Source organism: Drosophila serrata, unplaced genomic scaffold, assembly GCF_035046125.1.
Source record: "Drosophila serrata isolate PLE 108 unplaced genomic scaffold, ASM3504612v1 contig_88, whole genome shotgun sequence".
Taxonomy (NCBI): domain Eukaryota; kingdom Metazoa; phylum Arthropoda; class Insecta; order Diptera; family Drosophilidae; genus Drosophila; species Drosophila serrata.
Genome location: NW_028256986.1, coordinates 611,031 through 635,791, shown reverse-complemented (window position 1 = coordinate 635,791; position 24,761 = coordinate 611,031). Strand labels below are relative to the sequence as shown.

General features: G+C 38.6%; 2 protein-coding genes and 1 pseudogene across 36 annotated transcripts in view; 1 reads left to right on the top strand and 2 right to left on the bottom strand.

Annotated features, from left to right (window-relative positions):
- LOC110177636 (chromatin remodeler ATRX homolog) overlaps positions 1-24,761 on the top strand; it is a 597,323-nt gene that overhangs the window by 4,835 nt on the left and 567,727 nt on the right. The window lies entirely within an intron of this gene.
- On the bottom strand, positions 257-23,654 carry LOC147644827 (uncharacterized; annotated as a pseudogene). Its single transcript, XR_015273332.1, has 4 exons — positions 23,616-23,654; positions 23,475-23,561; positions 23,200-23,317; positions 257-2,233 (listed from the first exon to the last, which is right to left on the bottom strand). The product of XR_015273332.1 is annotated as an uncharacterized LOC147644827 (transcript).
- Positions 3,515-5,962, bottom strand: LOC110177410 (E3 SUMO-protein ligase ZBED1). Its single transcript, XM_020944167.2, is given in 4 exon segments — positions 3,515-4,993; positions 4,995-5,086; positions 5,235-5,296; positions 5,357-5,962. Coding segments are annotated over 3 exon segments (1,170 nt in total). The 5' UTR covers positions 5,254-5,296; positions 5,357-5,962; the 3' UTR covers positions 3,515-3,934.

Here is a 24,761-nt window from a genome sequence, read left to right as displayed (position 1 = left end):
TCATCTTGGAGTATATTTACGTTTTGTTCGACGTTTGGTACTGCTAAGGCCCTAAATGCTTATATTAGGAGGCAGGTTCTTAAGGAAGAGGCCTTTTGTCTTCTCTGTTAAAATTTTCTTAATCTTGAAGAACTCCCTCTAGTTCCATATCGTCAAACACATCATATTGCTCTTTTTTGGGCTTTATTATTGAATAAATATTTCTGAATGTCTTTTTATTTTTAATCGAAATAAGTTCAGTTTATTCACTTATCCATGGGAAGCATTACGTTCTCTCTTAAGTAGTCCGACGGGGAAGATTCAAGCTGAATCTAAACCACCTAAGAATTAAGACATATTTATGCCTTTTGACACTTTCGGTCACAACTAGCAGTTGGTAGCTTTGGACAGCCACGGGATTCTTATTATCCAATTCCACGTCGATCGCTTCATCATAATCTCCGTTGGATCTAATTGTGCGTTTGTCTTAGAAAATTAGTTCCAAGCTGCAAATTCTACAAGGCTTGCACGTAGCGATCAGGTAAAATTTGCTCAAAAATATAATAATTAAATTATAAAAAACAAAAATTCAAGCTTTAAAATAATTGGTAATATTTGATTGCTTGGTGTTTTTTTCTTTTATTTTTTCCATTGCGTTTTCTAAACCTATTAGGTTGTCAAAGACACTATTTGGCATATCATGGGTCGAAAAATAGTGTTTAAGTTGGGGAATTAATGCTCTGGCTTGTAAATTCGTTAAAATTTCTTCTCTTTCTCAAGTACACACAACTGTGCTTATGGCGCTGATATTGAAATACTTCTTGTAATTTAGGATCGTCTCCGGTGTAAGTAATAAAACGATCAAAGAAACGGACAACATAATCGGAATTTTCTGGTCCTTCCAGCTTAGGTATGCCAGAAAACCAGAGCTTGCCATGAGAGCGTGGTGATCCTCGTTGGTCCGGGTCTCGATCCTCCAATAATAATGGACCGTGGTATACTCGCCATGTCTGAGATTTTGAACAAGTTTATTTATTTTCGAAACCTAAATTTGAAACATCAGAAGCATGTTATTGAGTCAGATCTAATTAATCGAGCTTTTTCAGCGCTAGAAAGAGCTGCCGCTTTATCTTCAGTAATATTTCTATTATCTTATAGAAAAAGTTCATTCCATAAAAAATGCAGCCCAACATGTCTGGTCATTGCAATAACTTGTTTCTTTCTCAGCTTCCCAATGAGCTGGTGTAAAACGAAGACCTTTCGTCATGCTGTACAAGATTGTCAATAAAGTAATTATCCATTGTGCCGCCCTGATTTTTGCGTACGGCAAATGCCGTATGAAATCATAGAACTTGTAGTTTTAAAATACCTTAGATACTATCGAATCCGCGACCTTGATTTTTTTTATAGGTGGTTTTGGCTTTATATATTGCACCGCAACAGATTGTTCGGAAAGACAGTTCTTCTGCATCTTCGTCAAGGGTTAAATTGGTTGGAAGGCTGCCTTCTGCAGGGGTCAAAGCTATGCGTTGAAGTGCAGTGCCATTATTTTCTAAAAGGGTTTCATGGCCACCTGGTCTTTTTATATTATACTGGTCAATTGGCGTAAGAGCTGTTCCACTTCCTCTCGCTCAGCTTCATCTGCTATATAAGGGTTTTTTTCCTGATCTCCCATTTGAGTAAGCCGACCACCATTAAAAGCTATTTTGTGCTTTTTCTTGAGTTCAGTATTAACTAAGGAATGGGCAGCTTCAACGACTCGAGCGGCTCGAATAGTTTCAGTCGTGAATGTTCTAACATTCTTTTGAACCTGTATGACATTAGGCGAATCAAAGGAACGGGAGAGTGCTATATATAAAATATCAGGTACTGAAATTGGAACATTTACTACTGCACCTCTAATTCCACATTGTCTTTCATAGCCATTCGCTTAAAAGGAATTCGCGGAGAAATTAGGCGCTCCAAACCCATTAGAGAGACAAAGGGATGGTAGCCGACCTTTTAAAACACTCTTACGACATGTGCTGGAAAAATTATATTTGTTGGAAATGTCCTACATTCAAATTACAAAATTTAACAGATATGGAAATTTTGTTCAAACCACTGTCCTGAGACGGAAACCACGTTCCTTCACAGTATACACAGAATTCAGTTGGTCCGATCTTGATATTTAGTCGATATTGTTCCCTCGTAGTGGCTCGGTTCCTATGGCGTTGGCGTTACCGTTGATTCACTCTTTCGTTCGTGGACAGTTCTGCCAAAGACTATACAATTTACAAGATGCCTCACAACCATACAGTCGTTTTGCAATATGAGGCTAATTTTTTGATTCAAGCGACAATGGCGCTCTCCCTGCTGTCACAAAGTTGAGAGCGTAAAGATCTAAAAATATAATGCGTTTGTAGGTATGAGTAAACACAGACCCTTCAGTACCAAAATTCCTTTCCTGTCCGATTCCTGGTGTCATGTTTTAGAAACAAAAACAAATCTCTTGGGTTTCGGTAAGAGAACTCCGAAACAAAGTAGGCTACCTGTGTTCGGGTACTGCCAAACAATTGTTTTTTTTTTGAAGGGATTCGGAACAGCGCATGGTACAATTATACAAGATAGTCTCGTCGGCAAAAGCACTCCCCTATTCATTACTCACAACTAGTGTGAGTGAGAGGAGTCTGCGTAGTAAGTGCGAGTGAAACGACAAAAGAGCTTTTAGTTTAACCCTTAGATGGTCCATGGGGGTTAAATTGTTCATATATAGTAAAAAGAGTTGGAGTGTTTTATAAATTAATTTTTAATAGTTTTGAATTTGAAATTAATCGTTGCTTTTGTTTTTGTATAGCTATTTTTTTTGTTTAAATTCTTAATTTTAAAATATATGCTCATTTTAAAGTAAATTTTTTTTATATCGACTTTCAGTTCGAAGTTTAAAAATGTGTTTCGCAAAGCTTGGACTTTTCGCCAAGTTTGCAGCCAAGGCTCCTCCCTCTTTGTTAAACATTTTGGTGCTTTTATCAATTTTACTCCATGCACGTGCTTTCGATAGAAATCACACAAGGGTTAATAGTAAAAAAAAAAATCGTCCGCACACAACCTTTTCCTTTGACAAACGAGAACGCACTGACAAAAAGCCGAACGGTTAGGCAGCCGACGAGACTACTAGAGGTGGAGAAACATCGATGTTCACGGACATCGATGTTTTCGATGTTTTTGGCGCAAAAAATTGATTAAACATCGATGTTTTAAATAAAAAAATTATTTTTTATGAAATTTCAATTTTATTTATGTTTTTGTTTTTGTTGAGAAACAAAAGCTTGTCGACGACTGATGGGGAAAGGCGAGTACGACGGTCTGAAATAACTTGGCCTGCCTTGCTAAACAGACATTCCGACTCGCATGACGAAGCTGGAATGCATAGGAACTTCTTGGATATCTTTTTTAAAGCTTCTTCAGTTGAGATCTGAAATAAGATAGTATGTTTAATTTAATATTTGAAAAACAAATGTCTTAGCATATAGGGTCTTACCTTCCAATACGCAAGGGGATCGCAGTTTTCCGGCTGGTTCCCTTTTTCTAAATGTTGCCGTAACAGAATGACTGAATCAGCACGAAAGAATTGCACTCTTGCCTCAATTTTAGTTTTAAGAAATGAGAACCGTGTCGGTTCCTCTGTCGGTGGTGCCGGCTGCGGTCGTGGGATTGTAATACAAATGGAGTTCAGCTCTTCCTGTAGAGCCTTGGCCGCTTCCTCCGCGTTCGATGCGCCAAGGAATCCCTGTTTTTTAAATCGAGGATCAATGATAGTGGCTACGCGTGGAATAGTTCTTGTTTCGTATGGAAATAACCTTTCTCGTAAACGAATCTTCACATAATTCGAGGCAGCGATTCCTTCCACTGTTTTAAGTTCCAAACCATTAATTTTATGGAAAAGTTCGCAAACAACGGGAATAATTAATGAAATTTATACATTTGTGTTCGTTGAAACCGACAGAATTGCATCCGCAAACGGGGCTAACAACATGGATAATTCTTTTAATGTATCAATATCCTCGGCAGACAACGGTAGTGGGGCATTGTGGGATACTGCCAAGACCAAACTTATGTATTCGTTTGTTATAATTATTCTTTTAATCATCTCGTACGCGCTATTCCAGCGGGTCGGCATTTCTTGTATCAGGACGTACGGATTTTCTGTTTTTTGCGCTGCCTTAAATTTAGCATACGCAGTCGAACTTCGTTTGAAAAAAGCTACTATTGTCTTACACCTGCTTAGAATATCATCTAAAATTTGCTGTTTCAACATGTCCTGGACCAGCAGGTTGATGGTGTGGGCCACACACGGTAAGTGTTTGTATTTTAATGACTCGCATGCTTTTTTCATCGATGCATCGTTGTCTGGAACCATACATACCACTTTTTGCGATATCGACCAATCTGATAGCACCGATTTAATGGTATCTGCTATATTCGCAGCTGTGTGATTGGTTGGCGTTAGAAGATGCTGTGTTGCTAAAATGGCTGATTCCAATTTGAAATTGGTGGATATAAAATGACATGTTACAGTTATGTAGCCTTCGTTGGCTCGAGATGTCCACAGGTCTGTGGTTAATGCCAGATAATCAACGCTGTTCAGTATTTCTCTCAGCTTTGCTTTACATTTTTCATATTGTATTGGCAAAGAAACATCCCGCAAGTATGTCCTACTTGGCAATTTGTATCGAGGGTCCATTTCTTTCAGGAGGGCAATGAAACCCTCATCCTCGACACAACTAAAAGGCTGAACATAAACAGCAATCATGTTTAGCACCATTTCATCAATCTTTATTTTCCTCGCCGAATCATTGATATAATGCACAGTGGACTTTCCCACAAACACATCTAAAGCGGTTGTATGATTTTTGCCTTTGCTGTCTTTAAGCCGTTCTGGATGTACGTTGCTCAGATGGTTAAGAAGGTTTGTGGTGTTTCCCATCGTTTTTATGGCCTTTCCACAGTAATTACAAATGGCATGTGTTTTTTTCAACCGTTTTCTTGAAATGATTCCAAGCGATGGAAGCTTCTCGCTTCTTTTTTTGAGCTGGCTCCTCCACATTTTCCTCTGAATTTGATGTTCCTTAAAAAGTAATATTTTCATATAAACATAAAACGTATAACGTACAAATGTACATATGTACATATCATGCGGTTGCATCCAAGCAGAGGTACACATATTCAGGCATTTATGTCCAAATTTCGACAGCTTTTATATTAAAATTACTTACGTTTCAGGTGTCTGTCCATGACCGTCCACTCCACTACTTCAGCCAACACCACCAACAGAACACTAATATGAAACATAATATAAGTAATTTATAAAATAATAAATTAATCCCGATTTACTTACAATTACGCGTTTTCTTCTTCGATGCGCACGTAGAGATGGAAAAAATCGATGTTGGCTGGCCAAACATCGATTTGACCGATGTTTTGAAAACATCGATTACATCGATGTTACCATCGATTTTTCTCCACCTCTAGAGACTACCTTGTATAATTGTTCCGGGGATCTACACGTTTTCCTCTGCGATTCCTATCTTGTTCTACTCTAAATTCCCCTACGATTTCTTGGTGATTCCGCTTGGAATCTCCTTTAAGAGTCCTACCTGATTCTACTCTGAATTCCCCTACGATTACTGCCTGATTCCGTCTCAAATTCCTGTATGATTTTGTTCAGAATCCCTTCCAAAATTCCCTTCTGATTCAGGCCGAAATTCAAGACAAATTCTTAGCAGGATTTCTTTATGATTCCCTGAAAATTTATCGGGTAGTCCGTATTCAGGTTTACTAACGCCTACTGTGTGGAAATTCCTGGATGGCTTGTATGAAAGCTCCCTAATGATTCAGGATGGAGTCCTGTCCATTCCAACCTGATTCAGACCTGAATCCTAAAGGAATGGTACTGAAGGGCAGCTTCTATATAAATAAATATTTCTTGAAAGACCACACAGCTCTATTCTGAGCTGAGTTACTTCCAAGCATACACATATAAATATAAATATATTCTGCGCTGAGCGACAATTTTTACATATTTACATCCCCACAAATAGACATTTAGTAAGCTTCGTGCTATTCTGCGCTGATCTGCAGTCGGCAAATCTTTACATATATACATAGGTCTGCAAAAGAGCAGACATAGAGTTAGCGAAGTCGTCAATTTTATTTCGTCTCTTTTCTCTACAGCGTGCTCATCCACCTGCACTCTTATATTCCTCAATGACAAAGAACGGTGATACAGTGCCGACGAGATAGGACCCGCCACCTACGACTTTAAGGAAATTAAATCCAAAATAAAAATGTTTAATTTTGCCGAATAATTTTAAATTACCGGCAAATAATTATCGCCACACTCGTTATCTATTTAAAATCTAGTCCAGCTAGTTTTGGCGGGTTTTTACACAATTATTTAAGAATTGTTCGTTGTTATCCTTAGACAAAATCAAGTATTTGTAAAATTTTTGTCAAATATTTAGCTATGTTAGCTGTTGTATGGCTATACTACGATTCCGATTGGTTCCTAAATTTTAAATCTAAATAAATAAGTGTCGAACTTACAAACCATTTCGAAAATACAAAAACACATAAAAATCATTATGGCTCCATTCGTTTTAAATAAATTTATTTCGACCTCTAACCGTCTGAGTCACTTCGAATCCAAACTCTGCAATCCAGCAGAGCCCATTCCATCTCAGTATACGTGTAAAATTCATCTTGACCAAGTCCGAGCGCTATGGGATAAGGTCGAGAATAAGTATGAAGCTTGTTCAGAGCTGATTTCAGTTGATGTTGAGGGCGCGGGGACACCTTGACTATACTCTATTCTTTATTTACGAAAGGTGTGCCGCCCAGCTTATGGAATAGATCGATACGATCTCTGCTAAATCAGCTCAAGTCCAACCCGTTCCGCCCCAAAATTCCTTATCGTCTGGCTGTCGGCAAACTTCCGTGGAATGGAATTTTTCTCGGGCGATTATCTTCGCTGGCCGACTTTCCGAGATCTTTTCACAGCGGTCTAGACACACAATCATGCGCTTACACCTATTGAAAAGTTGTTCTATTCAAATGCCAAGACTAGTGGTGAAGCTCATTCCACAGTATCCAATTCGCCACACACCAACAATCTTTTCCGCTCAGCCTGGCGAAACCTAACTAAGCGTTTTGAAAACAAACGATCGCTGGTGAAGAGTCAACTGAAAATTTAGTCCATCGTACACGAATTTTAGGCAGCCTTAAAGAATCTTAAAATACCATCCACAATTGCCTTACGGCCCTCGAAGTGTCCGGCCTTTCTACTGAGAATTTGGATTATTTAATTTTTTGTGTTATATGTTTTTTGTGCTCCACGAAAGTTGATCAAAGAGGGTGTCTGAACAGGACTGCAGTCGAGCTTCGAGACGCCGGAGAATTGATCCGGCGAGCGGCCCGTTTTTAGCCGGAAAGGGAGAGACGGATAGCGCTCGTGCTGCCGGCTGTCTCCGAGCGTGTTTTGATCGGTGCCTATGAAGGTGACTATGTTATTGGCCTGTGTTTGCTCGAGGCATCCTTTCGTATGACGAGGGCCTTTGTTATAGAGTTATCAATAATCACGATAACTAATAATCGATCCTGACTGGGCGATCTTTTAACCCTAACCCTATTTCCAAATAGACGTAGCGTGGGCCGCTCTGCCGCTGACGCTGAACAGTGGGCTGTGAAAATGGCTAAATGTGAGGAATTCTTTGGAATGCCTGTATTTGAGAGCTCTTAGCCTAGTCTTCTGCATTCTTCGGTTCGCCTTTTCGAAGGTTAATCAAGGCGTGGGGGTTGTTAATATCGTCTGTGTCCGGCACGAGGTGGACCAGACGGCTTTATTTCTCCCTCGACAGTGGGTCGGGCGTTGGACGAGCGCAAGTGGCGCCAATGACACCCTGGTTTCCAAGGATATGCTCTCGGTAACAGTCCTTGTTATTGTCGTCGTCTTTTTGGTGGTATGGTTCCAGGTTGTTAATAATTTTGGTACGTTGGCGGCAACATCTTGAGGTGATTGGAACTTGGCGACCCGAAACAGAGAAACAGAGAGCCAAGCGGTGGCCTCCACTGTCATCGACGCAGGTTATAATGCCTGCCTTGCTCGGTTGTGAGCGACTTTAAATATGTAGGAGATTTTGAATATGCTTTGGAGCTGCTCGCATTTCTCGGAATCTTGGACGTTCTTCTTCCCAGCGTAACTTCGGCGTATATGGCGTTCAGCAGACGACCCGGCCCTGTATGGGAGAAGCGAAGCTAAATTCTGTGGTATATGACACGCTGCTGTTGACGTCCAGCGAGATTACGGGGACTCGCTAGTTCCTGTTATGCTATCATAGTCTTCACAGTTTGCACTCTTTGCAAGTTTCAGATTTGCGATCCAGCGCAGAGGGACGAGTTCCACCCACTTGCTGAATGAGTTCAGGAACACTTGCCTTGTTCTACCATGTTCCTTTGTTTGGAGCCCGGGAGAGATCCCAGAAGTCGTCCTATAATACGTTGAAGCTCTTGTTGACATTTCGCGTAAACATCTTTCCCGACGACTTCTCTTGGCTCACCTTAAACATCTTGCAACTAGGACATCGTCTCACGAACTTGCCTTCTCCCCGGAACGAACCCGATTAGTAGTACTCGGCTACCCTCGAGTTCGTCTTTCAAGTGCCCGGCGGTAGGGTGATCGTGGCACTCAATCAACACTCTCCCGCAGGAATTCACTCACAGTTTCTAGGCCGTGTATCCTTTTTCTTCCGGGCATCAATAGAGTTGGCTTTTTCTGGAAACTTTTCAGTCGAATACTTGGCAATCCATTTGCGCTCTTCAACCTGTGCTTGCTAAATCGTAGCTTGCGCGACAGGGCGTTGGCGACCATGTTCTAGGTACCGCGTCGAAAGATGATCGACGGAACTGAACTCAGTGATCACCCAGCGATCCTGCCCGTGAGGTTCTCGAAAGAGTTCAGCCTGTTTATCTAAGGGTGAGTGCTCGATTATTTCTTCCGTGGCTCGAGGTTCTTGGCTCGGATTCTTAGTTATATTCTGACTGGGGGAGTCGTTGCTCGTATCCAGCGGGCGTTGAATCCGTGGCACGGCGGGCGGCGCATAGCTCGGGTTCGCCCTTTTTCGAGAATCTTAAAATTCGACGCGTTCTCAGTATCCTGTCTGCTTGGCGTATATCAAGCAGCGGTATAGCAAGCATGTTGAAGTTTCCCACCAAGCGTGTGAGCCTAGTCAACGGTTGAAAATCCTTGTGGCGGCTGAACATGTGTTAAAGCAGCTACATCAGTTACATCATTTCGGCACAATAACTGGGCACACCGGGAATACCGTCGAGACCAGGCGACTAAACTGAAGATTTAAAAGAAGAAGAAAAGAGCTTTCATTCAAACTAAGACTGTATTGGGTCGTATTGGGAATGATGTAGAAAAAATCCTGTTTCGAATCAGTGGAATTTGAGTAAGTTGCTTGCCTGATCTCTATTTGCGGAAGTATTTCCAAATGAAAGCGAAGAAGTATTTATTTTATGCTTAAGCTTATTGTTACAAAATTATAAAACTGTTTTTGGTCCTGTGAGAACTGAGCCTTACAATGAGTCAAATAGTTTTTTTTTTTGTTAACAAACACCGTAAAGTTTGGCCGAGCTGATAAAAAAGTGGAAATTGCAGTTTGGGGATCACTCAGTTTTTATTTAGTATACAGGTTATATTTTTTATTCTTAAGTCGGCTCAACTCTTTAGTAAACCACGGAAGCTTATTTGAGATTGGCGGATAGTATAATGGAGCACTTTCAGTGAAAAATTGGTTCTTGGTATTCTAAAAAATATCCACAGCAATAGCCATATTATCCGACCAATTAAAATCATATGTAACTGTTTATGGGGAAGACAACGAATTTGCCACCCTTAAGCAATAATTACAACGCACGAATTGGTTAATTAAATGCTGTGTATATTTTCGTTTTCTCTCTGGTCGGAGCTGCAACTACCGATCGAATTATTGACTTCAACATATAATCTTAAAATGTAGCTTAGCATAGATAAGGCGACAGAAGAAGAAGAGAGAGAGAAATAGATCAACAAAGAGAAGAGCTAAGAGCGCAGCAGGTGCAGCCATACACCCATGCGCGCATGATTAGGCGCTAGCGGTCTGCTCCGAACATACTCCCCCCGTTGGAAGAGGTACTGTTTCAACTTCATCCGCATCGTGGGGCAGAACGGCTAGCTTGGCGATTTTGTGGCCTCCAATTGGCCAACAACTTTTCAAGAAGGCAGCTGGCTTTCCTACGGCAGCAAGTGTGCCACCATCAAAATGATTCGTAGGATCCTTGACGACGGCAGCTGAGACAGACTGAGGAGTTGACGCACTCGGCAGCCCTCCAGACACGATCCAACCAAATTCGGTGTTCTGAAAGGTTGGCAACGCGCTACCCAAATGAATTTGTCCCGTAGCCATTATTTTAAAGAAGAGTCCAGCACCAATTATAAGATCTATTCGATCTGATTGATTGAAGTGAGGATCAGCGAGCGATATATTTTCCGGAATTTTCCATGATGCGGCATTTATGTTAAAATGAGGCTGATAATCAGCGATACTGTCAGTCACAACCGCGGAGAATGAGGCACGATAGCTTGCATCCTGGGATTGCGCTACAATGTCGACTGCCGTATCGGAATTCAGAGAGGATTCCCCAATCCCAGCGACTAGGGTATGCGACTTTCGACAATTCAAATTAAGTTGATTCGCTAGACGAGACGTTATGAAGTTTAGTTGAGACGCCGAGTCTAAGATTGCTCGGCAAGGCATAAATTCTCCAGCCTTATTCCTCACATAGATAATAGCGGTTGGAAGCAACACGTAATCAACAAGCACAATATCTGTGGGGCTTGGTGGAGGGTTCGATGAACGGTGATTAGGTTGGGATGATGAATGCGATGATGAATGTGATGATGAATGTGATGATGCTAATGCTGATGAAAATGATGTTGATGGCTGAGAGTTGGGAAATGGATCGGATGATAGAGATGAGGCGGTGGATGGTACATATGGGTCCTGATTAAAATGCAACAATGAGTGGTGCTTCATTCGACAGTATCTGCAGTGCGTTGAATTGCATTGCTGCAAACTATGCCCCTTGCGCAAACAGTTGAGGCACAGGTGCAACTTCTTTGCTTCTCTAAATCGAAGATTCGGACTCAAATTTAGAAATCGAGAGCACTTTGGCAAATAATGATCCCTCGCATCACAAAACGTACATAGGGGAAGATCCTACACCTCCTTTGCAAGAACGACTCCATAGAATCCCACGTAGCTAGATTGTTGATGGACAAATCCTCTTCCCATTTTTCCCGCGTCCTCTGATCGAGCTTCCGTGCGACTATGTGAATCAGCAATCCGTCCAAGATTTGTTGCGTAGTGGCCAGGGTACGGATTGCTCGCAGATGCGAATTCATGCAATCGCTTTACTCCCGAAGACCCTTGGCTGATCCCTTCTCGACACCTTTTAACCCAAATATTGCCTGTACGTGTGCCTGAAAATGTAGAACTTTATTATCGATTCGATTTGTAAGTAAATCCAAAGCCTTTTTATAATTGGCATTCGAGGGCTCAAGCGAACGTATGGTCTCTAGAGCCACACCACCTAAACTTGACCTTAGATATTGTAATTTTTCAATATCACTTAGCTCTTCGTCGTTTCCGATGACCGTGCTGAACGTTGCAATAAAATCCGGCCAATCAGAGTAGGATCCATGGAACCGAGCTATCTCCAAAATTGGCAACCGAGGCTTCCTAGATCGGAAAGAATGATCCGGATGATTAATAATGTCGATGGATGTTGAATTTGCAGCGGTTGCAGCCGGCAATTGAGATTTGCGAAGCGCCGCTAAACCTCGATTTATCTTCGCCTTCACATCCATGAACGCCGTGGAGAACTCAATCCGATGGTCGCTAGCTATCTCCGAAAAGTCCAATTTTTCCAGCAAAGTCTGAGCGGAATCAAAGGCCAAATTTAATGAATTAATCCACTCCAGTCGCGCCAGTAAATCAGCTTCATCAAACTGATCTACAGTCTCCGGATTTATGTAATAATTCATCGAGCTCAATTGCCGCAAAAGGGATTGGGCCTTGGCTCGGTAAAAGTCCACGTCACTTGGCGGCTCATTTTGATGCTGAACCGAATTTTCCGTGTTAGACATCTTTATTTTCTCACGTGAAAAGAATTAACAAAGTTAAAATGTCTGACCGCTTCGGTATATAGGAACCCGTTTAGTTTTCACCGCGCAAATTTAGGTTAATCAGCGTCACCGAGATGCAACGGAACCTCGACAATGTTGTTATTGTAATTGTCAGCCTCGAAACAGCGGAGTTTTGGCACACGCACGTCTATGCTATATATGCATAGGTGTATATATGTTCAATAGGCGCTATTAACGACGCTTAAGCGCGAGCCACCTTTCTCTACAATATTTGGCACAACACAGCTTTTGTTTATCAGCGCGATTTAAACGAAAATCAGCGGCCGGCTATATGCACTCAGCTTGTTATGTACAAGGTATGTGTGTATGTGAGTTTGCTTGTGTGCTTATGACCGAATGCCAGTAAGCGACAGCGAAGCAAAGCGATTTGTTTAAACGATATTAAACAACGAAAACCGGGTTGCAGGCTCCGAACCAAAGAATCACGTCGGGGTCACCAAAATGTTTATGGGGAAGACAACAAATTTGCCACCCTTAAGCAATAATTACAACGCACGAATAGGTTAATTAAATGCTGTGTATATTTTCGTTTTCTCTCTGGTCGGAGCTGCAACTACCGATCGAATTATTGACTTCAACATATATAATCTTAAAATGTAGCTTAGCATAGATAAGGCGACAGAAGAAGAAGAGAGAGAGAAATAGATAAACAAAGAGAAGAGCTAAGAGCGCAGCAGGTGCAGCCATACACCCATGCGCGCATGATTAGGCGCTAGCGGTCTGCTCCGAACAGTAACATTATTCAGCCGTTTAAAATCTTCCGAATTCAGAGAATCTGAATCTATCTGAAAGTCTATTGGAATCCGTCTGAATAGCGTAAAAGTGGTTACAATAAATAGAGCGTTTCGACCATGGATGAATGTAGAAACAGTAAATAAAAATTAAGCTACAGTCTAGGAAGAAAACGAAAGATTATCAGAATACAAGGAAGTTTACGACGTAAGCATCTTGCATTCTGATAGGAAAAAGAGAGAGAGTTGGTTTGTTTTTGAAGACGAACTCCTTGACAACAACATACTCTTTAATTTAAAAGTTGAAATATCCCTAGCAAATGAAAATTTAAATTTGTACAACGCAAAGAACATATCATGAGTTATACGAAAAACTCGATAACTCGGTGCTTAAAACCGCTTTTGGTTTGCCGCAGTAAAAACATTATCTCTCTGCAGTAGCGCAGGCCGTCCATTTTCATACATCGTCCACCGTCCGAGGTGCAACAACAATGCACAATGTTGTTCCACAGACTGCAGCATTTTTGAAGGTTTTCCCGAAACAGACAAATTAACTGGCTATCATTAAGACTTACCATTTTACTTTACGGCAATAGATCTTTTTGGTTTTTTTTGAACTCTCAGACTGCTAGAGGCAAAGGGTAAAGTTGGATACGTATGGTGGCATATATTTTTTAGGGGCGTGTCTGTGCTTATAATTCCTATAGGATTATAGTTGAGATGTTGGGTAAGGCACCAAGAGAATTAATGGTAGTTAGCAAGTGATCTAATGATTTGGGTAGCGTCAATGACACGTAACCACAACTGTCCGGATTTCATGAAATTTCATCCGATTAAGTTCTGGATTAATACAAAATTGCTGTTTCTTAAATTATATGATGATCTGTTGAAAATTTGAAAAGTTATAATTTTTATTCGTAAAATTTGCCGATCGTTCATATGGAAGTTCTGAGATATATACGAGTGGGAGTATATTGAAGACTATCTGTAAAGTTTTATTCAGATAGCATAAAAAGTGAGAGACTAGTTTGCGTAAAAACGAAAAATATAAAAATAATATAGCTATATCTCAAATGTGATGAAAATCTGTTAAAAACTGAAAATGTTTTAATTATAATTATACAGTATAACGAGAGCGCAATAAAAAACAATGCTCACTTGGAAAAATTGAAGATGTTATGTCATATTAAACCGGTTTTATTCGACCATTCAATACTTAAAAATTTTTTAGTTGAAAAACTAAAAAGGGAAATAAATGGTTTGAGAATAATCAAGAGAACCAAACGAGGTCTAGTAAATATTGTAGGAACAGCGTACAAATATTTATTCGGCACATTAGATCAGGACGACAGAGATAAGTTAGATAGCAAAATTAATAAATTGTCAGAAAATTTCGTTCAGAATCACGATTTGAATATGATTATAGATGTCATTAACAGCGGGATAGATATCATTAACAAATTCAAAATTGAAAAGGAAAAACAACAGCAGGTAGCAGTACTTATTTTCAATTTACAACAATTCACTTATATATATTGAAGATATAGAAATGGGTATGCAACTCACGAGACTGGGAATTTTTAATCCGAAATTACTTAAACATGATTATTTGAAACAAGTAAATTCCGAGAAAATGCTAAAGATTAAAACATCCACTTGGCTTAAAACAGATACAAACGAAATTTTAATAATTTCCCATGTTCCTAGCGAGATAATGAAAGCCCCAATATTCAACATAGTCCCATGTCCTGACGAGTCCAATTACATCCTTACCGAATCTGTATTTGATAAGTTTTATATTTACGAAGATAAGGTCTATAACACACATACAGGTAAACCAATTTTCGGTAAATGTTTGGTAGGAATTACTGAGCAAGAACCTACTGAATGTAAATACACTAAAGCACACAAAAACTTCCAAATCAATTATGTAGAACCAAACATATTAGTCACCTGGAATATTCCAGAAACACTTGTTAATCAAAATTGCAACAAAAATTGAGTTAATATACAAGGAAACAACGTCATTAAAATAAAGAATTGTACTATAAATAAATGAATTCATAATTTTAAACAACCTTGCAGATTTTACACAGTCAATTTATATTACTAACAACATTACCAAAATAGAACCTTTGGCTTACATTCAAACAAGAGATATAATTGAATCCCATGTAAAATATTACAGCATGTTTCAAATTATATGTCTTACATCTTTTGTAATTACAATCCTAAGTTTAATATTGTATGTCAGTTATAAATTTAAGAGTATACCTAAGAAACTCATTGTTAAATATAAGAAAACACGAGAAGAATAACCGACCCCGGAACAAATTGTAAATGATCAGATCATACCGGAAAATTACATCATGATTTATCCCACATTATCCGCCTGAGGACAGGCCAAATTCAAAGGTTGGGGGAGTGACATATCCAGTTCCATAGACTTTAGCACATGCCTACTTATTCCACATATGTAAACCTATGAATCATCATCGAATGATAACCATACAGTCATCAGACACCACAACTCCACACGAGTCCGACAGTAGAATAAACACAAGTCCCCAGTAGTAGACTAAACAATTTTATTGTCTAAACATCCTTTCCTATTTGTCGTGGTCACACGCTCAAAGTTCAGACTCGTTAGCTCGAAAACAAAATTATCAAATTTCAAAAGAGCACTAATATCCAAGAGCGAATGCACTTGAATCCAAGAGAAATTAAAGAATCAATTAAGCTCTCTCTCAGAATCTTTCGAAATCCATCAAGATCCACAAAAGCTCGAAACCGAGGCTTGCTCGTCAGCCATCCTAGTTCAATAAGCAGAGTTCAGTTTGAGACACGAAATTATAAGGTAGGAATGGACGAAATACTTGACAAATTGGGAAAATGTCAGTACTTCACTACTATTGATCTAGCTAAAGGTTTCCATCAAATTCAGATGGAGGAAAAATCTATTGCAAAAACAGTGTTTTCAACCAAATATGGGCATTACGAGTATACCCGCATGCCCTTTGGCCTTAAAAAAGCACCGGCAACTTTTCAGAGATGCATGAACAACTTGCTGGAAGATTTAATCTACAAAGATTGTTTAGTATACTTTGATGATATCATAATTTACTAAACTTATTTGGAGGAACATATTTTATCATTGAAGAAAGTCTTTGAAAAATTAAGGGACGCTAACTTAAAATTGCAATTAGATAAATGTGAGTTCATGAGGAAGGAAACAGAATTTCTGGGACACTACATACTACTAATGGAATTCGACCTAACCAAAACAAGACGAACGCAATCACAAATTTCCCATTACCAAAAACTCCTAAACAAATAAAATCATTTTTAGGATTATGTTGGTTCTATCGCAAGTTCATTCCTAACTTTGCTAAGGTAGTTAAACCTATGACCCTAAAGTTGAAAAAAGGAGCGGTAATCGATACCAAATGCAGAGATTATGTAGAGTCATTTGAAAAACTAAAGGTATTGATAACTTCAGACCCGATTTTAATCTACCCTGATTTCTCAAAACCCTTTTCCCTATCAACTGACGCTAGCAATATAGCAATTGGTGCTGTTTTGTCACAAAACCATAAGCCCGTATGTTATGCAAGCAGATCGCTAAATGAACACGAAATAAACTATGCTACTATCGAATAAGAATTGTTAGCAATAGTTTTGGCAACTAAATATTTTAGGTCATATCTTAAGTGATCACAAACCATTGGTGTGGCTTAACAACATAAAGGAACCTAACATGAACTACAAAGGTGGAAAATCAAATTGAATGAATTTGATTACAAACTATCTACAAAGTATCTTCCAGGCAAAGAATATTATGTAGCGGATGCTCTTTCCCGCACAGTAATAGAAAAAGCCATGGTTGGCGAAATTGCTGATAGCATGAATGCAACAATCTATAGCGCTGCAGAAGATAACTTAAACTACATCTCCATCAGCGAAAGACCCTCAAACTATTTCTCTAGGCAAATAGAGATAGTAAAAAGAGAAACAGACATAGTTAACTTTCATTACTTTCAGAAATTCAAAATTAAAAAAATGTAAAAACAAGAAAGAAAGCTAACTTCGGCACGCCGAAGTTTATATACCCTTGCAGATAGAACTTCTATGAATAGGAATCCATACAATATAAATTATATATATTTGTGTTAAAAAACAATGAATAATAATACCTGCTTTCATTTCATTCACCTATACATATTATATTTGCAGTTTTACATTCACAGATTTGCATTTTTCCTCTACATCAAACGATCGTTTGTATGGCACCTATAAGATATAGTCGTTCGATTTTCATAAAATTTGACAAAAAATTTAAGACTAATATAAAATAGCTATACCTTAAATTTGATGAAAATCAGCTGAAAACTAAAAAAGTTATAAATTTAATTGTATTAATTTCTCGATCGTTCCTATGGGAGCTATATGATATATTGGTCCGATTTTCATAAAATTTTACACAAAATTGTAGAGTATAGTAAAATGGCTATATCGTAAATTTGATCCAATTCTATTGAAAACTGAAAAAGTTAAAAATTTTTTTTGATATAGTCGTCCGATCCGGCCCGTTCCGACATATATACGAGTGAGAGTATATAGAAGGCTAACTACAAAGTTTCATTCAGATAGCTTCAAAACTGAGAGACTAGTTTGCGTAGAAACGGACAGACGGACAGACGGACAGACGGACAGAAGGACAGACGGACAGACGGACAGACGGACATGGCTAGATCGACTCGGCTGTTGATCCTGATCAAGAATATATATACTTTATATAGTCGGAGGTGCCTCCTTCACTGCGTTGCAAACTTCTGACTGAAATTATAATACCCTGCAAGGGTATAATTACATATAAAGAAATGACGATCGAGTTGGCTAAAAACCTCATCAAGGAATATTTTTGCACAAAGAAAAGCACTATTTATTTCCCAGATCACGGTGACTTTCTGACATTCCAAAGGGGGTATATCAAAATCATAAGCCCTAATTGTTTCACAAAATTGCTGCGATGTACTCAGAAATTAACTGATATTCTGGCGTATGCAGAATTTAAAGATTTAATCTTAAAGAAACATAAGGAACTTTTACACCCAGGTATAGAAAAAACCATTAATTGGTTTAAAGAAGAATATTACTATCCTGACAGTCAGAAACTCATTCAGAATATAATTAATGAATGCGAAGTTTGCAATATAGATAAAACTGAACATAGGAATATGAAACTTGTATTCGAAACGACACCCAAAGTCCTAAACGCTAGAGAAAAATATGTGATTGATTTTTATCTAACAGGGAACCAAATCTTCCTATCTTGCATAGATATCTATTCGAAATTTGCTACCCTAATTGAAGTAAAGAGTAGAGATTGGCTAGAGGCAAAAAGAGCCCTCATGACGATATTCAATGACATGGGAAAATCGCATGAAATAAAAGGTGATAAAGATTCAGCGTTTATGTGTATAGCATTGCAAAACTGGCTAAAATCAGAAGGCGTAAATATAACCATCACAACAAGTAAAAATGGTGTATCAGATATAGAAAGATTTTACAAGACTGTAAATGAGAAGCTCAGAATTATTGGTAGTGAACAAAATATAGAAGATCGATGCACAAAATTTGAAACGATCCTATATCATATATAATCACAAATCAAAGCACAATATCACCAAAAGAACTCCAGCAGACATTTTTCTATACGCAGGAAGCCCCGATTTTGGTGTACAACAAAATAAAATTAACAAGATTGACCAGCTAAACAAAAACAGACATAGTTATGAAAAGAAAACAGGTCAGATTAGACAAGTGGATGATAAACACTTCGAAGAAACATATAGAGGCGGGAAAATCGTACATTACAAGTCCAAGTTCAAGAAACAAAAGTAATTACGATAATTCCAGACCCATCGAAGAAGATTAAGAGATGCCCCGTATTTCCCATAATGATTATATGTCTGGCAATCATCGCTCTCATCACCGTAGTCCAAGGCAGTAGCATAGAAGTAAATTCAATGAGTGCTAAAAATGGAAACCTATCATTTCAAACAGGAGTTACGGAGATATCCACGAGTTACGAGTATCATTACTTAAGCATAACCATAACTAAGACCATGTTAATGTTTGAGAATTTATTGGATGAAGCGAAATATTTTCCTGACGTAATCCAAATAGATTACTTAGTTGAAAAACTGAAAAGGGAAATAAATGGTTTGAGAGTACTCAAGAGAACCAAACGAGGTCTAGTAAATATTGTAGGAACAGCGTACAAATATTTATTCGGCACATTAGATCAGGACGACAGAGATAAGTTAGATAGCAAAATTAATAAATTGTCAGAAAATTCCGTTCAGAATCACGATTTGAATATTATTTTTGATGTGATTAACAGCTGGATAGATATCATTAACAAATTCAAAATTGAAAACGAAAAACAACAACAGGTAGCAGTACTTATTTTCAATTTACAACAATTCACTGAGTATATTGAAGACATAGAAATGGGTATGCAACTCACGAGACTGGGAATTTTTAATCCGAAATTACTTAAACATGATTATTTGAAACAAGTAAATTCCGAGAAAATGCTAAAGATTAAAACATCCACTTGGCTTAAAACAGATACAAACGAAATTTTAATAATTTCCCATGTTCCTAGCGAGATAACGAAAGTCCCAATATTCAACATAGTCCCATGTCCTGACGAGTCCAATTACATCCTTACCGAATCTGCATTTGATAAGTTTCATATTTACGAAGATAAGGTCTATAACACACATACAGGTAAACCAATTTTCGATAAATGTTTGGTAGGAATTATTAAGCAAGAACCTACTGAATGTAAATACACTAAAGCACACAAAAACTTCCAAATCAATTATGTAGAACCAAACATATTAGTCACCTGGAATATTCCAGAAACACTTGTTAATCAAAATTGCCTCAACAATAGAGTTAGTATATAAGGAAACAACGTCATTAAAATAAAGAATTGTACTATGCTAATAAATGAATTCATAATTTCAAACAACCTTGCAGATTTTACACAGTCAATTTATATTACTAACAACATTACCAAAATAGAACCTTTGGCTTACATTCAAACAAGAGACATAATTGAATCCCATGTAAAATATTACAGCATGTTTCAAATTATATGTCTTACATCTTTTGTCATTACAATCCTAAGTTTAATATTGTATGTTAGTTATAAATTTAAGAGTATACCTAAGAAACTCATTGTTAAATATAAGAAAACACAAGAAGAAAAACCGACCCCGGAACAAATTGTAAATGATCAGATCATACCGGAAAATAACACCATGAGTTATCCCACATTATCCGCCTGAGGACAGGCCAAATTCAAAGGTTGGGGGAGTGACATATCCACAGTCCCATAGACTTTAGCACATGCCTACTTATTCCACATATGTAAACCTATGAATCATCATCGAATGATAACCATACAGTCATCGGACACCACAACTCCACACGAGTCCGACAGTAGAATAAACAATTTTATTGTCTAAACATCCTTTCCTATTTGTCGCGGTCACACGCTCAAAGTTCGGAATCGTTAGCTCGAAAGCAAAATTATCAAATTTCAAAAGAGCACTTGTATCCAAGAGCGAATGCACTTGAATCCAAGAGAAATTAAAGAATCAATTAAGCTCTCTCTCTCAGAATCTTTCGAAATCCATCAAGATCCACAAAAGCTCGAAACCGAGGCTTGCTCGTCAGCCATCCTAGTTCAATAAGCAGAGTTCAGTTTGAGACAAAAAAATATTCGGTCGGTGTTTTTCTCATAAAAAATATCAATATATATATAAATAAAATAATTTTAACCGAATTTACTATAAGATATTTTTATGAGAAAAACACCGACCGAATATTTTTTTGTCTCAAACTGAACTCTGCTTATTGAAAAAAAAAATATATATAAAAAAAATAAAAAAAAATATATATATATATATATCTAATTTTTATATTTAACCGAATTTACTATAAGATATTTATATGAGAAAAACACCGAGCGAATATTTTATATATATATATATATATTGACTAAGAACTAATCTATAATCTATATATCTACTAGCTGTACCCTGCCACGTTTCTCTGTGGCATATTGTGGTTGCACGCATAAGAAATAAGTTAAACAAAAAAGAATAAATTTCAAATTCATTTACTTCTGTAAAACTTGTTGGTATACAATATTCTTTCTCCATTCTCCGCATAAATACAAAGACTATCTGGTTCTCCGACACGGGAACACGCAACATATAATTGTCCGTGTGAAGAACAATCTGCATCCAAATCTAGACCACACAACTCCCGAGATTGACCTTGAGCTTTATTAATGGTCATTGCGAACGCCAAATGAAAGGGAAACTGCAATCTTTTGAACAGGAACGGTGTATCAGTCCGGATCAGAGGAATCCTAGGAATGAGGACATCTTCACCTTTGAAAGGACCAGTTATGTTCGTGGCTTCTACTACGTTGTTCATCAATTTCTTGACTGCGAGTCGCGTACCGTTGCAGAGTTTCGGCTGATTTATATTCCGGAGCATGATAATCAGCACACCTATTTTTAATTTCAATATGTGTGGTGGCATTCCAGGCAGATCAAGTGAGTTTAGAAATTCCGTAGGGTAATTAACTGCTTCCTCTGCCTCCACAACGGTATCTATCGACTTATATGTAATTTCGTCAGTTTCTATGCTGGATTGGATTACATGATTGAGCTGGTAGACATCTTTGTTCTGTCCACTGAGCCAATCGTGATTCCTATAATTTATTCGGATATCGGGGAACACTTTTTGGATAAGTCCTTCCTTCGATGTAACTAAATTACAGAAATTCTCGGGCAATACTATTTTTCTCGATGTATCATTGACGCAACTTTCCGTTCCCCGTGTCCGGTAGCTGTCGTGAGAATACGTCGGCTGAGTCATCGTTCTGTAACTGGCACGCATATTCGTCTTCAACTGTAATGTACGTACATGTTGCCACAATATAGAATATTTTAGGCAAGCATTTATCTCGTCAACTGGTGTCGATCGGGAAATCACAGGCAACTTTTTCCTAAATTCCCCTGCGAGCAATATTAACGCATTCCCAAATGGTTGGACAGCTCCACGCAAATCCCGCAATGATCGATCGAGAGCCTCCAACGATTTTTTGTGTGCCATCGTGCATTCATCCCAAACAATGAGTTTATATCTTTGCAATACTTTTCCCATGCCAGATGCTCTGGAAATGTTGCACGTAGGAGTCTCGATGATTTGCATGTTCAACGGCAACTTCAGCGCTGAATGAGCAGTCCTCCCACCAGGAAACAATGAGCTAAAGCTATGTCCTTGTTAGCTCGAACCGTAGCCAGAATCAATGTAATGAGGAATGTTTTCCCCGTTCCTCCTGGAGCATCCAAGCTTCAGCTACCCTTGCCCTGTCGCGTTCATTATTTTGAGAGTGAATTAAATCGATTGTTGCAGAACGCGACTGCCTAACTAACAATCGCTTTCTCTCAAGCCTATCTGCTCGTTTTTCTGCTGATTCCGCGTTGTACATCTGCATTGCTCTAAGCCGCTCAGTCTCTCGGATGGAGGCCCGCTCTTCGTCAGTCATAATCGTAATCTTACGTCTTTTTGCTTCTGTATTGCGAGTACGACGACCCAAACTCGACTTCTTGGGTGGCATGACTTCGTTTCTTACTGAACCTGAACAAAAAAAATAAAATTGTAATCTCCTATTTTTTCTTTCAATATTTTTGGAATGTTTGACAGGAAATGCTACGATTCAGCTTGCTGCCTGTAGAGGGCGCAGCAGTAGGGGCACGGGGAAACGCGAAAAAAGTGATATATTCGCAAACGCAGATAAGCTATCAACATCAAAAGTAGACAATAACCGAGCTGGAACCTCAACGCATGTTGTGTCAAAATTTGGGCTTAAACGGTTCAGAACTTTTCAAGTCTATAAAGGAAGTAGACACGAACAGAGCAATTTTATATATATATATATATATATATATATATATGGACTCTAGAGTAAAGAGCCAGCACGAGAGAGCGGCTGGCTCTAGAGCGCTCTCTCGCTGGCTTTTAAACGAAATGTGAGAGAGCCTGGAGCCAGTTTTAAAGACTGCACGAAAAAATCGTATGGCGTTACGAATCTTCCACTCTATACACTCTTTGGTTCTGCTCTAATTGCAATATTTCTTTGTGAGTGCCACGATGATTAAGCCTGACGATTTTGGGAAATGGACCTATATGTAAGGAGTCGCTTATCAGCCATTTCCTGAGTTTGCTGCAGTCAAAGTCTTCGTGATGATCCTGTGGACTTTGGGGTTTCGTGCTCGCTCAGTCCTTCCATTTATCCGAGCGAGTGGCAGTGTTTTGCATCTACTGTCGTCGTCGCTCTTCTAAATTGACCCTGGCAAGTGCGTAACACGCCGAGTTCTGACTGCTGTTGGATGTACAGCAGCATCCCGTTCAGGTTCGCGATTTTTTCCGAGAGATCTCTAGGTAACGCGATCAATAGTATTTTGCAACTGCTTTCAGTGGCACTCGGTAGAATATAGCTTTGTATCGATATGAGCTGGTACATCGAACTCTTTTGCTACGTCTTCTCTAAGACCGTGCATCGATATTTCAGGCGCGATCCTCCTCTGAAATCTCCGACTTACCTATTCGGACGGTGGTATTGTGATCTAATCTGTGAAGCGTTTCGAGGGTTTTGGGCGGGGCTTTTTCTGTGTTAAAAGAAGATATAGATATTTGAGTTTTGTATAAATAAAATATCAAAATATGTATTACTTACCAAATTTATGTATTCACATACAAACACAATATATTTTTTTCTTTTCCACTTTTTTCAATGGTTAAAAAATACATTTCTCGATTGTTTCCATAACAGCTTTATGATATAATAAGCCGATTTTCATAAAAAGTACACAAAATTGTGGATTAATATAAAATGGCAATATCTCAAACTTGATACAATTCTGTTGAAAACTGAAAATGTTATAATTTTTTGTAAAAACTTTCCGCTTGTTCCTATGGCCGATAAGGATATAGTCGTCCAATACAACCTGTTCCATCATATATACGAGTGATAGTACAAAGATTTCTTCAAATCACTCTGCAGTACCAGCCATCAGTAATTCATCAACGTTTCATCAAGAGTAAAGGCGGTGTTGTTTCATCGATGAATGGCCATACAAATTGTTGATGAATTTAACATGGGCATGTCCCAGGCTGTCACCAACAACAATTTATCGATGATTCATCTACAAATACATCAACAATTCATCGATGTTTCATCAAAAATTCATCGATGTTTCATCAACAATTCATCAACGGCCGGGTTATGGTACTACCGACGTCTGCCGTCTAGACTATCGTCGTAACTGTATCGTAGGCAAAGCGTCGCAGTAGAAGTCGCAGTCGGCAGAGCATAGCATCGGTAAAAGTCGCAGTCGGCGCGTTGATGACAGTCGATGACAGTGGCCTATTGATGACATGCGGTACTGCAGGGAACTTTAAAACTGAAAGACTAGTTTCCGTAGAAACGGACAGACGGACGGACATGGTTAGATCGACTCGTCTGTTGATGCTGATCAAGAATATATGACTCATTCACTGCGTTGCAAACTTCTGACTGAAATTATAATACCCTGCAAGGGTATAAAAATGGAGCTACCATTGACAGATAGCATCTCACAAAGAAATGAAATATCATTACATTCCTC